The 13677-nt window shown below is 39.1% G+C and overlaps 1 protein-coding gene across 4 annotated transcripts in view; it reads right to left on the bottom strand.

The window, feature by feature from the left end:
• Positions 1 to 13677, bottom strand: part of Myo5a (myosin VA) — a 162228-nt gene that overhangs the window by 109079 nt on the left and 39472 nt on the right. For all 4 annotated transcript variants that reach the window (XM_021207370.2, XM_029543825.1, XM_029543824.1 and 1 more), the window contains exon 2: positions 4813 to 4923. In XM_021207370.2, coding sequence (XP_021063029.1) covers positions 4813 to 4923 — 111 coding nt within the window. The remainder of the gene's footprint in view (positions 1 to 4812; positions 4924 to 13677) is intronic.

Raw genomic sequence — 13677 nt, 5'->3', positions numbered from 1 at the left:
AGATGGCTCAGTGGTTAAGAGCACTGCCTGATCTTCCAGAGGTCCTGAGTTCAATTCCCAGTAATTACATGGTGGCTCATAACCATCTGTAATGGGATAAGTCTGCAGGCGGTGACAGTGTGAACATTTATAAAATCAATAAGTAAATCTAAAAAAAAAAAAAAAAAAAAAAAAAAAAAAAGTAAAATAAATAAAACAGGTTAAGAACTTAGTTCTAGAATCAGACTGGCCTAGGCTCAAGCCCCAATAATGGCACTTAACTCCTATTTGTGTTTATTTGCTTTGTGTATATTATTTAAATTAAATCAATCATTTCTAAGATGGTATAGCGAAAACATCTCAAAGTTGTGGTAAAAGTTTAAAGAAGAAATGCTTTTGGCATGCTCTAAGAGCTCTAAGATTTCTAAACCCCCCAAGAGCCACAAGAAATTATGTGTCACATTGTGCATACATATTGGGAAGAATAATTCACACTTTTCATTAGACTTTAGTGAGGTGACTGACCCCAAACACTGAGAAGGAACATGTGGGCTGGTGTGATGACTCAGGCGGTAAAGGCTTTTATAGCCAAAAGGATGACCTAAGTTTGATGCTATGCCATGAAAGGAAAGAATCAACTCCTGAAGTTGTCCTCTGGCCTCCACACATGCATCATGGCCAGCATGTGTAAAAGCACACTAAATGTCAAGATACATTTAAGAAGTACTAGGCATTATAAAATCGTATGTAATGGGGCTTTATGACAATCCTAATTATGGAAGCTGCCACTAGACCATAAATTAAGGACAACTAACAGCACAAGTGAAGGGGAAAAGTAAGTTCAACTACAACAAAACATGCTAGTTTATTACTACTGAAGATGTACAGAGAGGTCAAATATTCCAATACAGTATGAATGGATGACCACGCAGGTGAGACAGGATGCTTTGTCTCTCTGTCTTTGTCTCTCTCTGTTTCTCAAGAAATAATGTCCTTAATATACAACTACCTGTTCCTGACTGTTCCAATCTCAGTGCTTTAAACTTCCTGTACTACATTCTTCTTGCCTGCCTACCTACAATGCAATGTTTAGGGTGAGGAGCCTCATTCATTTTTTCTGTTTATCTCCAAACGGTGTGACATATGGACTGCCAGCAAGTCCTGAAGGATGTGGGGCTTTGGAAATGCTCATGATCATCACGTTTGATTGATAATACAACTCATCATATAGCTTCAGAACAGCAGGAGGGCATCCCAGAGCGTTCTTCCCAGACTTCACGGGCGCGTGAGGCAGTTATGAGATCAGGTGGGAAGAAATGGAACCGGGATATTAGAGAAAACACTAATAAGGCAAGGACCATCTAAAAAATATTTACAAAAGTTTTCTCTTAGAAGGGATATAATCTGCTTCTCTGAAATGGCTAGTCATGATCAAGTAAATGTACATTTATAGTATTGTAAAGACCATGCTTCTTAAATTTTATTCTAGAATCTAAAATCCTTTATTTCCTAAAAAGAAGATGGTTGGATGCAGGGAGACTTTTCTCTATTTTTCTCATCTATATCCTGTTCTTAGAACTGATCCTCTTTCTTCTTCTCTTCATTTTCTTTCTCTTCCTCCTCCTCCTCCTCCTCCTCCTCCNATTAGATATTTTCTTCATTTAATGTTTCCCTCTTCAGTTTTGATTTTATTAATTAGGATGCTGTCTCTGTGCCCTCTGGTTAGTCTGGCTAAGGGTTTATCTATCTTGTTGATTTTCTCAAAGAACCAGCTCCTGATTTTGTTGATTCTTTGTATAGTTCTTTTTGTTTCTATTTGGTTGATTTCAGATCTGGGTTTGATTATTTCCTGCCATCTACTCCTCTTGGGTGTGTTTGCTTCTTTTTGTTCTAGAGCTTTCAGGTGTGCTGTCAAGGTGGTAGTGTAAGCTCTCCCCAGTTTCTTTTTGGAGGCACTCAGAGCTATGAGTTTTCTCTCACCACTGCTTTCATTGTGTCCCATAAGTTTTGGTATGATGTGTCTTCATTTTCATTAAATTCTAACTCCCCCTCTCTCTCCCCTCCCCTCCCCTCCCCTCCTCCTCGTTTCTTCTCCTCTTCCCCTCTCTCCTTTCCCTCCTCCTCCTACTCTTCTTCCTCCTCCTCCTCTTCCTCTTCCTCCTCTTCTTTTAAACAGAATTTCATGCAGCCCAGGATGGCCATAAACAGTTCAGGATAACTTAAATTCCTGATTCTCCATTCTACTTCCTAAGTACTGGGATTGCAGTATGCATGACTATATCAGGTTGATGACTTGCTTTTGTTAATTACATTGATCTCAGGAAAATCTATCTGATGCCTCTGAACTTTGGCTTCCTTATTTGGCGAACAGTAAAATTATCACCTACCAACCCATAAAGCTATGAACTAACATTAAAAAATATAGTCCAGGGCAGGAGAGATGGCTCAGTGGTCAGGAGGACTCTGATTCTATTCCCATGGCATCTACAACTGTCTGTATCTCCAGGATCTGATACCCTCAAATGAACATAATGCAGGCAAAACACCAATGTACATAAAACAGAAATTAGTTATTTACAATAATAAATTACTTTAAAAAAAAAGAAAATAGTATTCAACAGATCTAGCACATTACCTAATATAAAGCAGATGAATTATAAATGTTGGGTATGTTAATTCTTTAGTTTAACATTCAAGGCATGTGGTGTTTTTTCACAGCAACAGAAAAGCAATTACTACAGAAGTTGATACCAGAAAGCAGGTTGTCATGGTAAGGAACCTGACCATGTGGGGGTTTTGGAAGAATATGGACTTTGGAACTTTGTACTAGAAAAGTGACTGAATGCTGTAAGGGAGTTTAATGTGTTGTTCTGCTGTCTCCCAGAGCAAACCAGCAGGCAGCAGTCCTTGGTGCTTTCTGCTTAGTTCTTATCTCTAAGTCCCTGCCTTGCACTCCTACCTCCACTTCCCTTGAAACTGCAATGTATGCTGTAAGCAGAAATAATACCTGTTCTCACCAAATTATTTTTAGTCATGGTGTTCATGACAGCAATAGGATAGCACACTCGGTAGAAATCTTGAAAGTCCTGGAGATGCCCTACTCTATTTCAAATTATATGTATTTAAATCCAGTTTCCCTGGTCAGGTTATAATGTTTTTCTTGTTTTGTTTTAAATTTTTAGATTTTATTTATTTATTTATTTATTTATTTATTTATTTATTTATTTATTTATGGTCAGGGTGGTGGTGGCACATGCACATGTTGGAATCCATTTAAATTTTTAGATTACATTTATTTATTTATTTATTTATTTATTTATTTATTTATGGTCGGGGTGGTGGCGGCACATGCACATGTTGGAATCCATTTAAATTTTTAGATTACATTTATTTATTTATTTGTTTATTTATTTATTTATGGTCGGGGTGGTGGCGGCACATACACATGTTGGAATCCATGGTACACAGGTAGAGGCCAGAGGGCAACTCTCAGGAATCAGTGTTCTCTTTCCACCGTGTAGATTCTAAGGTCTCAGGTCTTTAGGTTTTGTAGCAAGCATCCTTCACTGCTGAGCCATCTCATCAGCCCTTGATAATTTACATAAACCAAGCTGGCCTCAAACTTGAAATCTTTCTGCCCCAGATCCCATATGCTAGGAATGAGACATCATATCTGGCTTAGACTGAAAGTTATCTTAAATTTACATGATTTCAAAATTATACACACATATACATACAAACATAATTTGATCATATTCCTCTTCCTATTCCTGTCTCTTATTCCTTTCCTCTTCCACTAAATCCTTTCATCTTCCCAAGAAGCCCCTCCTACTTTCCTGTCTTGGGGGCAGAGTCCCTCTGCATCTAATTAGGGTTGCCTGCCTGAGTATGGGTTGAGGGTTATTTACTCAAGTAAAAGCAACTTAGCAGTGGCTACACTGCTGCAGAATACGGCTCCCCTTCCCCAGCAACCATTTACTATCTGTACTCTTCAGGGAGGGGTGGGGCTTATAACCCCTTCTCCATCCATGCTGAAATGTTTATGGGCCGCCTAGTCCTGTGCAGGCATCCACTGCTGCTGTGAGTTCAAGGTACAATAGCTGTGTCATGTCAGGAAAGCAGCATGTCAGAGCAACCCCACTGCCACCCAAACAACCTCCAGCTCTTACGTTCTTTCTGTGTCCTCTTCTGCAGTGTCCTTAGAGAGGGTAATAGAGGTGTCCCATTTAGGGCTGAGCCCTCAACACTGGGACTACAAGTTCTTCAAAGAAAATTAATGTTACAAAGTTTTGTTTAAGAAAAAGTGTGGCATACCCTGCCACATACAGTAGGCAGGTTAAAAGCTGTGGGACAAAGGTGAGTTCCCTCACGCAGAAGGCAGCCAGTCAGAGACAGGGCTGGTGGTAAGGCCTCCTGCTGACTAGCGAAATATTTCTTATGTATTAGCTTCTTAGTAAATATTTTTCAAATAATTACGTTTCAGTAAAATATCAAATCTTAGACTGGTACTTAGTTAATATGAAATAAGTATAACACTGTCCTAAACATAAAATATGAACACACAAACCACATCTTTAGTATTGAGATTACATATTAAAACAAATTTCATAATCATAATAAATGTATAAGGTAACATAATTGTGCTTAAAGCATGTACTGTTCTCACGAGCCTCTCTGTAAGGTAGAAAAATTACCATTTTTATCAAAAAAGGAAACAACAGTATTAACTCAAAATTTATGTTATAATTGGGGTTAGGCAAATTATAGTAAAATTCTATCTTTCACTCTCCGTCACTACAGGTTAAATACAAGAAGTTAAGGTGAAGTTCTGACCTTCCCTTCCTCAAGGTGAAGCAGGAGCACTTTATCTCCAGGCTTATAATCCTTGAGCAACTCTGCCGATTTCCATACTTCCTCAGGGTCAGGGATCCAAACCCTGGCAAACTAGAAGACAAAAAGCAAAGAAATTTGAGCTAGCAAATCATTTAACAATCATATATAAAACATCGTATCATAATTTTGCTTATAATTAATTTACTAAACAGTCATCTTAGACCAAGCCTGGCAGTGCTTGTCTATAATCCCAGCACTGGAGGGGAAGGGTGAAAATTCAAGGTCAATCTCAGATGCACAGTGAGTGAGCAGGCAGCCAGCCTGAGAGCCCGTTACAAAACAACACAACAACAACAGCAACAAGAGCAACAAGAGCAACAACTACAACAAGAAGGACTCTGGGCTATAACAAATTTTCTTTTCTTTTTGTTTGTTGTTTGTTGAGACAGCATCTTATTGCATAGTCCAGGGTGGCCTTGACCTCATGATCCTCCTGCTTAGGCCTCCTGAGTATTGGGATTGCAGGTAGATACCATTCCTGCATGACACTTAACTTATAAAATTAGAATAGAAAAGTAGGTTAGCCCCAGTACCACCACCATTCCCAAATTACATAAATAATATGCTCTGAAAAAGTAACTAAAATTAAAACCCGACTTTGCTTTATATAGTAAATGTAATTTGGGGTAAAAATTTACATATAACATCTATTTTCAAAGTTCTCATGTGGTAATTCAGCAGCATAGCCATCTCTTTATGGTAGCATTTGCAACTGAAATCTCTCATGTGGTTTCTTCATCTGCAAAGCTTTGGTCACTTCTCACAGCCTTCAGGAAACATTCTGGTGGGGAGGTGAGAAATATGCTAGTAGCCTGATGTCACAGATGATTTACAGACTACATTTCTAGAATTTTCTTTGAAAAAAGTTTTGTTGCTTATTTTAAAAGTTGAAGAAAATTGTTATTTAAAAATTTGAACACTATTTTATGAAGATTAATGGAAAACAGTCTTGGCTAGCAATACATTTGGTTCAAGTAACCTCAATACTATGAGAATAGAAAGAATACAAAGTCCTAAAACTATAATCTCAACTAGTTTTCTGGATCTAAGCCAGTTTTGAGAAAAAGTAAAAAATATAATAATATGTATGAATCTTACTAACACCACAGCAAAGCCGCATGCAATGTCTGCTTGGACTCTCCAAGAAGGAATCACTCTTTAAACTGTGGATACATGGCTGACAAAATGATGCAGTAGGTAAGATGCTTACCACTAAGCCAGAAGATGTCAGTTCAATCCCTGGAACCCACATGGTCGAATGAAAGAAATGACTCCTGCAAGTTGCCCTGACTTCACTTGACATGAGTTTCCTCTGACCCCCAATATACATATGCATACACGCACACACACACACACATACATACAAAATGTAAAAAAAAAAAAAATTAAGTGAGTCTTAGGTTCTAGTGTTTGGTCCCATCAATACATAATATTGTAGGATAAGCTAGATCTAATTGGCTACAGGAGACATACTGATATGTGCCAAGCTAAATCTTGTCTCTGACCTACACTTATGTTCTCATTTCATGTAAAGTCACCTTCAGATCAATTCTCCCTCACTCTTTCTCTCCGTATTCACCCTCTTTCTGCCCTCTCTCTCTGCCTCTGTCTCTCCTCCCTTCCTTCCTCCCTTCCTTCCTTCTTTACTGCCTGCCTGCCCTGCCAGTGATGGCAGTGCTGACCACTGAACCAATGCTAGGCAAATACTATATCATGAACTACACTCTTATTCCCTACTCCCTCATCCACCTTGCAAACAGGGTCTAAGATGGCCTTAACTTGCCATATAGACCAGGCAAACCTTGATCTTATGAGATTCCTCTGCTGCAGTTAACCAAGCATCTAGAACTACAAGTATGGACAACCATGCTCAGCTAGATTTGAATTGTGTATGTGTGCACACACATGTGCATATGTGTAAGTGTGTAAATCAAAGGGTGATGTTAGGTATTTTTTCTCTATTGCTTTCCATCTTTTGCTGTGAGACATGGTCTCTAGCTGATTCTGGAGATCAACAATTCATCAAAAATAAATGACCAACAAGCTCCAGGGATCTATCTGCTTGTCTCTGCCTCTCTAGAGCTAGGATTATAGGCATGTACTAAAGATTTATATATAGGTGCTGGAGATCTGAATTCAGGCCTTTATGCTTGCATGACCAGCACTTTACTAACTCAGCCATCTCCCTGACCCTGGGTTTCATTGTTAATAGTGACCAAGGTGTAATCTACTTGAGCTATGACATCTGGATTTAGGTCTGCACCATGCAGATCACTTCCAGAGGAGCTGTGATGTGATGATAGGCTAAGTACTGGCCACAAGAAATTTTGCAAACCTGTAACAACGCTGCCTGCTACAAGAGAGATGTTATAGATTTAGCAATAAATTTAAAGGTGGGGGAAAGAGAATTAAAAGGTAGTGGGTGGAGTGTTCCTCTTTCTCCACATCCTTGCCAGCATCTGCCGTCACCTGAATTTTTGATCTTAGCAATTCTGACTGGTGTGAGGTGGAATCTCAGGGTTGTTTTGATTTACATTTCCCTGATGACTAAGGATGTTGAACATTTGTTCAGGTGTTTCTCAGCCATTCGGTATTCCTCAGTTGAGAATTCATTTTGTAATGGGGTTATTTGATTTTCTGGAGTCCAGCTTCCTGAGTTCTTTGTATATATTAGATATTAGTCCCCTATCAGATTTAGGATTGGTAAAAATCCTTTCCCAATCTGTTGGTGGTCTTTTTGTCTTATTGACAGTGTCTTTTGCCTTAAAGAAGCTTTGTAATTTTATGAGGTCCCATTTGTCGATTCTTGATCTTACAGCACAAGCCATTGGTGTTCTGTTCAGGAATTTTCCCCCTGTGCCCATATCTTCGAGGCTTTCCCCCACTTTCTCCTCTATATGTTTTAGTGTCTCTGGTTTTATGTGGAGTTCCTTGATCCACTTAAACTTGAGCTTTGTACAAGGAGACAAGGTGTATGGGTTCATTTCTGGGTCTTCAATTCTATTCCATTGATCTACCTGTCTGTCACTGTACCAGTACCATGCAGTTTTTACCACAATTGCTCTGAAGTACAACTTGAGGTCAGGCATGGTGATTCCCCCAGTGGTTCTTTTATTATTGAGAATAGTTTTTGCTATCCTAGGTTTTTTGTTATTCCAGATGAATTTGCAAATTGACCTTTTTAACTCTGTGAAGAATTGAGTTGGAATTTTGATGGGGATTGCATTGCAAGCTTGTACAACCACTCTGGAAATCAGTCTGGCGGTTCCTCAGAAAATTGGACATAGTACTACTAGTGGATCCAGCAATACCTCTCCTGGGCATATATCCAGAAGATGTTCCAACTGGTAATAAGAACACATGCTCCACTATGTTCATAGCAGCCTTATTTATAATAGCCAGAAGCCAGAAAGAGCCCAGATATCCCTCAACAGAGGAATGGATACAGAAAATGTGGTACATTTACACAATGGAGTACTACTCAGCTATTAAAAACAATGAATTTATGAAATTCTTAGGCAAATGGATGGATCTGGAGGATATCATCCTGAGTGAGGTTACCCAATCACAAAAGAACTCACATGATATGCACTCACTGATAAGTGGATATTAGCCCAGAAACTTAGAATACCCAAGATACAATTTGCAAAACACATGAAACTCAAGAAGAAGGAAGACCAAAGTGTGGATACTTCGTCCCTCCTTAGAATAGGGAACAAAATACCCATGGAAGGAGTTACAGAGACAAAGTTTGGAGCTGAGACGGAAGGAAGGACCATGCAGAGACTGCCCCACCCGGGGATCCATACCATCAGCCACCAAACCCAGACACTATTGCATATGCCAGCAAGATTTTGCTGACATGATCCTGATATAGCTGTCTCTTGTGAGGCTATGCCAGTGCCGGACAAACACTGCAGTGGATGCTCACAGTCATCTATTGGATGGAACACAGGGCCCCCAATGGAAGAGCTAGAGAAAGTACCCAAGGAGCTGAAGGGGTCTGCAACCCTATAGGTGGAACAACAATACGAACTAACCAGTATCCCCAGAGCTTGTGTCTCTAGCTGCATATGTAGCAGAAGATGGCCTAGTTGGCCATCATTGGGAGGAGAGGCCCTTGGTCTTGCAAAGATTATAAGCTCCAGTACAGGGGAATGCCAGGGCCAGGAAGCAGGAGTGGGTGGGTTGGGGAGCAGGGTGTGGGGAGGGTATAGGGGACTTTCAGGATAGCATCTGAATTGTAAATGAAGAAAATATCTAATAAAAAAATTGTTTTTTAAAAAAAGGTAGTGGGTGACTGAAAGCAGAGATCTGGGACTCTAGAGAACTTAAAGGGAGTGCCGCTGGGCGGTAAAATGCTTAGCCCCTCCCTGCACAAGACGTTAGGTTAGCCTTCGCCTTCGTACTGACTGTTTTCTAAACCTTCCTTTTAGGATACTGCTATGGCGTAATGTAGAACTTCCCAAACAGCTACGTCTATAGTTGGTGATGTTTGGAAAGCTAGGTGTAGTGGCACACTCGGGGAACCTGAGTGCTTAAGAGACCAAGGAAGGAGGATTGGTGCGAGTTTACGATCATTTTGGGCTAGTTATTTTCAGGCTAGTGAAAACAACAGCAAAAAATTCTTTAAAAAGTCTTAAAAAAAAAAAAAGAAAGAAAGAAAGAAAAGAAAAAAGGAAGTGGGGACAACACCAACACCCCAGTATATTCTGTACAGATTAAAACTCATCCAATTGTTTCATATTTCTTTTGTCATTAAAAAAATCATTAAAACTTTTTCATTAAAACTTTTAATGTGAACAATTAGCAAAAATGTGCCGAAATATTTTTAGTATGATAGAGTATAATGTTAGAACTATATTGTACCATATTGTAATTATAGGTTCTAATCTAGCCACCATACTTGTCTTAGACTTTATTTCTGAAAACTATAAAATAAAGATTATAGTAACAACAGTCTCTGTTTTAAGAATTATACACCCAGAAACTTTGTCAAAATGCAATAAAAATAATAACAATGTACCAGTACAGGTACAATTGTTAATGTTTTCTCCACAGGAAGTGATTTCTAATGTCATATATCAAATGTTTACTGAAATTTGTTCTATAACTTTTTCTCTGGCACATGATCTATAAACTGAGAAACATAATTAAAATTACTAATTCAACAGGCATTTCTATGAAACTGTTCTGTGGTAGTTAGAAAGAGGATGCCCCCAGAGGCTCATATGTTTGAATACTTGGTTCCCAGTTTGTGGAATTGTTTGGGAAGGGTTAGGTATGACCTTGCTGGAAGAAATGTTTCAATATGGGTGGACTTTGAGTTTCAAAAGATTTGTGCCTTTCTCAGTATGTTCTCGCTGCACTGTGCTTATGGATCAAAATATGAGTTCTGGGGCTGGAGAGATGGCTGCTCTTCCAGAGGACCCATGCCCAATTCCCTACAACCACATGGTGGTTCACAACCATCTGTAATGGGATCTGATGTCCTCTTCTGGTGTGTCTGAAGACAGCCACAGTACACTCACATACATAAAATAAATAATCTTAAAAAAAAAATAAATATGGGCTCTTAGCTGCTGCTCCGGCCGCCTTTCACCATGCTTCCACTGCCCCATCATGAACTCCAACCCTCTGGAACCCAATTAAACTTTTTCCTTTATAAGTCACTGTGGTCAGAGTGCTTTAAGACAACAATAGAAAAGCATTTATTACATTCTCCACCTCTTACTTTACAAAGTTAATATTTTTGTAATTTTCTCTGAAACGATCTACTAGTTCCAGAAAAAAATACACATGTAATATTCAAAGCCTTGAAATGACCTAATACCTTCTTAACTGATGAAAACACATTAAATTTAAACAAATCAAGGAAGCCTGTAGAGGAATGGCTGGCCTTGCCTAACTAGGACATTTTAAAGAAGTACCTTCGTATTAGCAACTCAGATATCCACAGGGCTTTGCAATGAGTGCGTGTCAAAAGCTACACTTCCCAGAGCATGGCATTAACACACTCACTCACCTACACCTGAAGCAAGACATTTATACAAGTTTCTCTGATAATCAACTTCTCTCACTACAGCTTAAGAAAGTATCCAAGGAGAAAAAGAAAGCGCTATGAATCCTGTATGTTCTTACTATTGCCTCCTAATGCTTTTTTCTCCATAATAGTTAGAAGCAAACTTTCATCCTAATATAACATGCCTCTGTTACTGCTCACACTACCTTCTACTCCTTCCCCAGTACCCAATGTAAATGCAATGAAAACTCAAAGGAACAGGACTCAACTAATCCAGTTACATCCCACACATGGCTCAAAGGAAACAATGCAAAAAGACAAGGTCTCTAGATCACAGGGAAAACAATACAACAGAGGAGTGAGAATCCAGTAGCCATTAGAAACAGGCTAGACAGGTTTGGGGATTTAGCTCAGTGGTAGAGTGCTTGCCTAGCAAGTGCAAGACCCTGGGTTCAGTCCTCAGCTCTGGGGAAAAAAAAAAAAAAGACAAAATAGAAACAGGCTAGACATGTGCTATGGATCAATCTACCTTCAACATTAGACTCTTTACTCCTTCAATGTCATCTTCAAATACCTTGATGGCTGGCCAAGCTCCTTGAGCCAACTGATGGGCAACACACATGTTGATTTTATTGAAGATCAAAGGACACAAGATGAAAATGCTGGGATGAGAGGAGGCAGAAAAGGTAACTCTACAGGTTTAACTCAAGGTTCTCTCTAGGGTCACATTAGGGTGTAAAGCCACAAAGCATGTTTGAGATGGGACATAAGTTAAGTACTCAAAGTACAGAGATTCATAATGTGGTAAGCAAGAAAGTAAACAATGATAGGAACTGGTAGGAGAGGAAAAACAAGGGTTTGGGATTTGAGATACAAGCTATAAACAAAGCAAAACAACAATTAAAAAGTCCACAACAAATCTGTAGAAGATGAAGGGATGAGAAAAAGCTTAAACAGGGTTAAATTAAAATATAGACACTGAGGGTTTTGTTCAGTGGTAGAGTACTTGCCTGCACGTACTTTGCATGCAAACACCCTGGGTTCAATCCCCAGGACTGTAAGATAAATATTTTTTAAAAATAAAAATAGGAACACATCAGAACTGTAATAATTGGATTCACTTGAACTTAAATAAGAACTAAGATTGAAGTAAGATATGAGATTAGGGATAAAATGATAGGCTAAACTTTGTAATTTACAAAATCTGAAAAAATGTTAGCATAGATTTAAGTTGCATAATATAGCTTGCAAGGAAAATGAAAGTTATCTGTAATTGCCACACTACAACTTAATTGACCTGCCTGGTAGTAATAAGGTAATTCTAATGCAAGTGCACTGGAAAGGCAGGTTCCAGGGACATGCTTGCTCTGGTATGCACTAGAGAGGGGCACTAGACCATGCTACCTCATGCAGTATAATCCTTGCACCTTCTTGGGAGGTACATCTTACCCTGCTTAATAAGGAAACACCAGTCATCTTTTTGTTTTCTGCCACAATGACAATACTGAAGAGATCCTTGATTAGTGCAAATGACTCACTGAAGTTGTGCTAACGTGCACTTTGTCAGTCAAGGAAGCCTGAAGAAGGAACACCAAAAGCAGCTGTGTTTCTGGTGCCTCAGACGTTCAGGAACAAAACCAACAGCATTAGCAAGATCCAGCCAACTCTTGAAACCCAACAAACCTGACTCACATGATCTTCTCTTTCCCCCTAAATTCTTTCATATGCTGTCCAATTCACACAGTATGTGAGCATCTTCCTACATTCCACATTAAGTCATCAGCATCTGATTTGTGTTGGTGCGTTTATCCAGTGTGAATGTTTGCAAAATGACTTTGTATGATTTCAACACATCTGGTGTGTGTGTGTGTGTGTGTGTGTGTGTCCCTCTGAACCATGAGCTGAAGACAGAAATCATCGCCAGTGTCCACTCCTCTGAACCGGACATGACTACTCACAATTATGGAATGTCTGGGATGAAATATTCCAGAGCTGTTATTTTAAAATGTACACAACAGGTTTCCAAAGTAAATGGGAAAATATTTAAAAAAAAAACAAAACTAGAAAATGTTGAAAAATGTCACCCTTAGTAATTATATATGTAATTTAAAAACATTATGAGATATACATACAAGAGAAGATAAATGTATGTATACACACATACACACACATACACACACACACACACATACATACATACACACACACACACACACACACACACACACACACACAGTGATACAACGAATCATCATATAGCTATCACTCGGGCTCAGAAACAGAGTAGCAGTGATTGTGCTGAACCCCTCAACAGAACAGCTTCTTCAGCACTCCTCCTGCTGTTTCACTTCACTGTTCTGCAGTCATGTCAGAGTCTATGTTTGCTGTACCCTGAAGGGCCATGCTGGGTCACATGAAGCCTTTGCTTCAGTTCTTTCCTCCATTTGGAACACCGTTCCTCTATTTCCAACCAGTAGGACACCATTTACCCTTCTGATCTGTCCTCAATGCCTTTCCTTACCTGTCATTTGGCACTTCATGCTCAATGTTTCCTGTATCTCATACAGTCTTCAACTAGGCTTCTTATTCCACCACTTGATGACTTATCCCAATCTAAACACTGTGAGTCCTTGACAGGAAGTATGTCTTTTTCACCTTTGACTCTGGAATTTTACACAAGCCCTACCCTTAATAATCTTTCATGAACTCTGGTCATGTACCCATCACACCTGGGTAGAAATGATAAGCTAAATAGCAACAACCAACTCTAACAAAATTTATCA

This window comes from Mus pahari, chromosome 10 (genome assembly GCF_900095145.1).
Source record: "Mus pahari chromosome 10, PAHARI_EIJ_v1.1, whole genome shotgun sequence".
Classification (NCBI taxonomy): Eukaryota; Metazoa; Chordata; class Mammalia; order Rodentia; family Muridae; genus Mus; species Mus pahari.
This window is presented reverse-complemented; position numbering and strand designations above follow the sequence as displayed.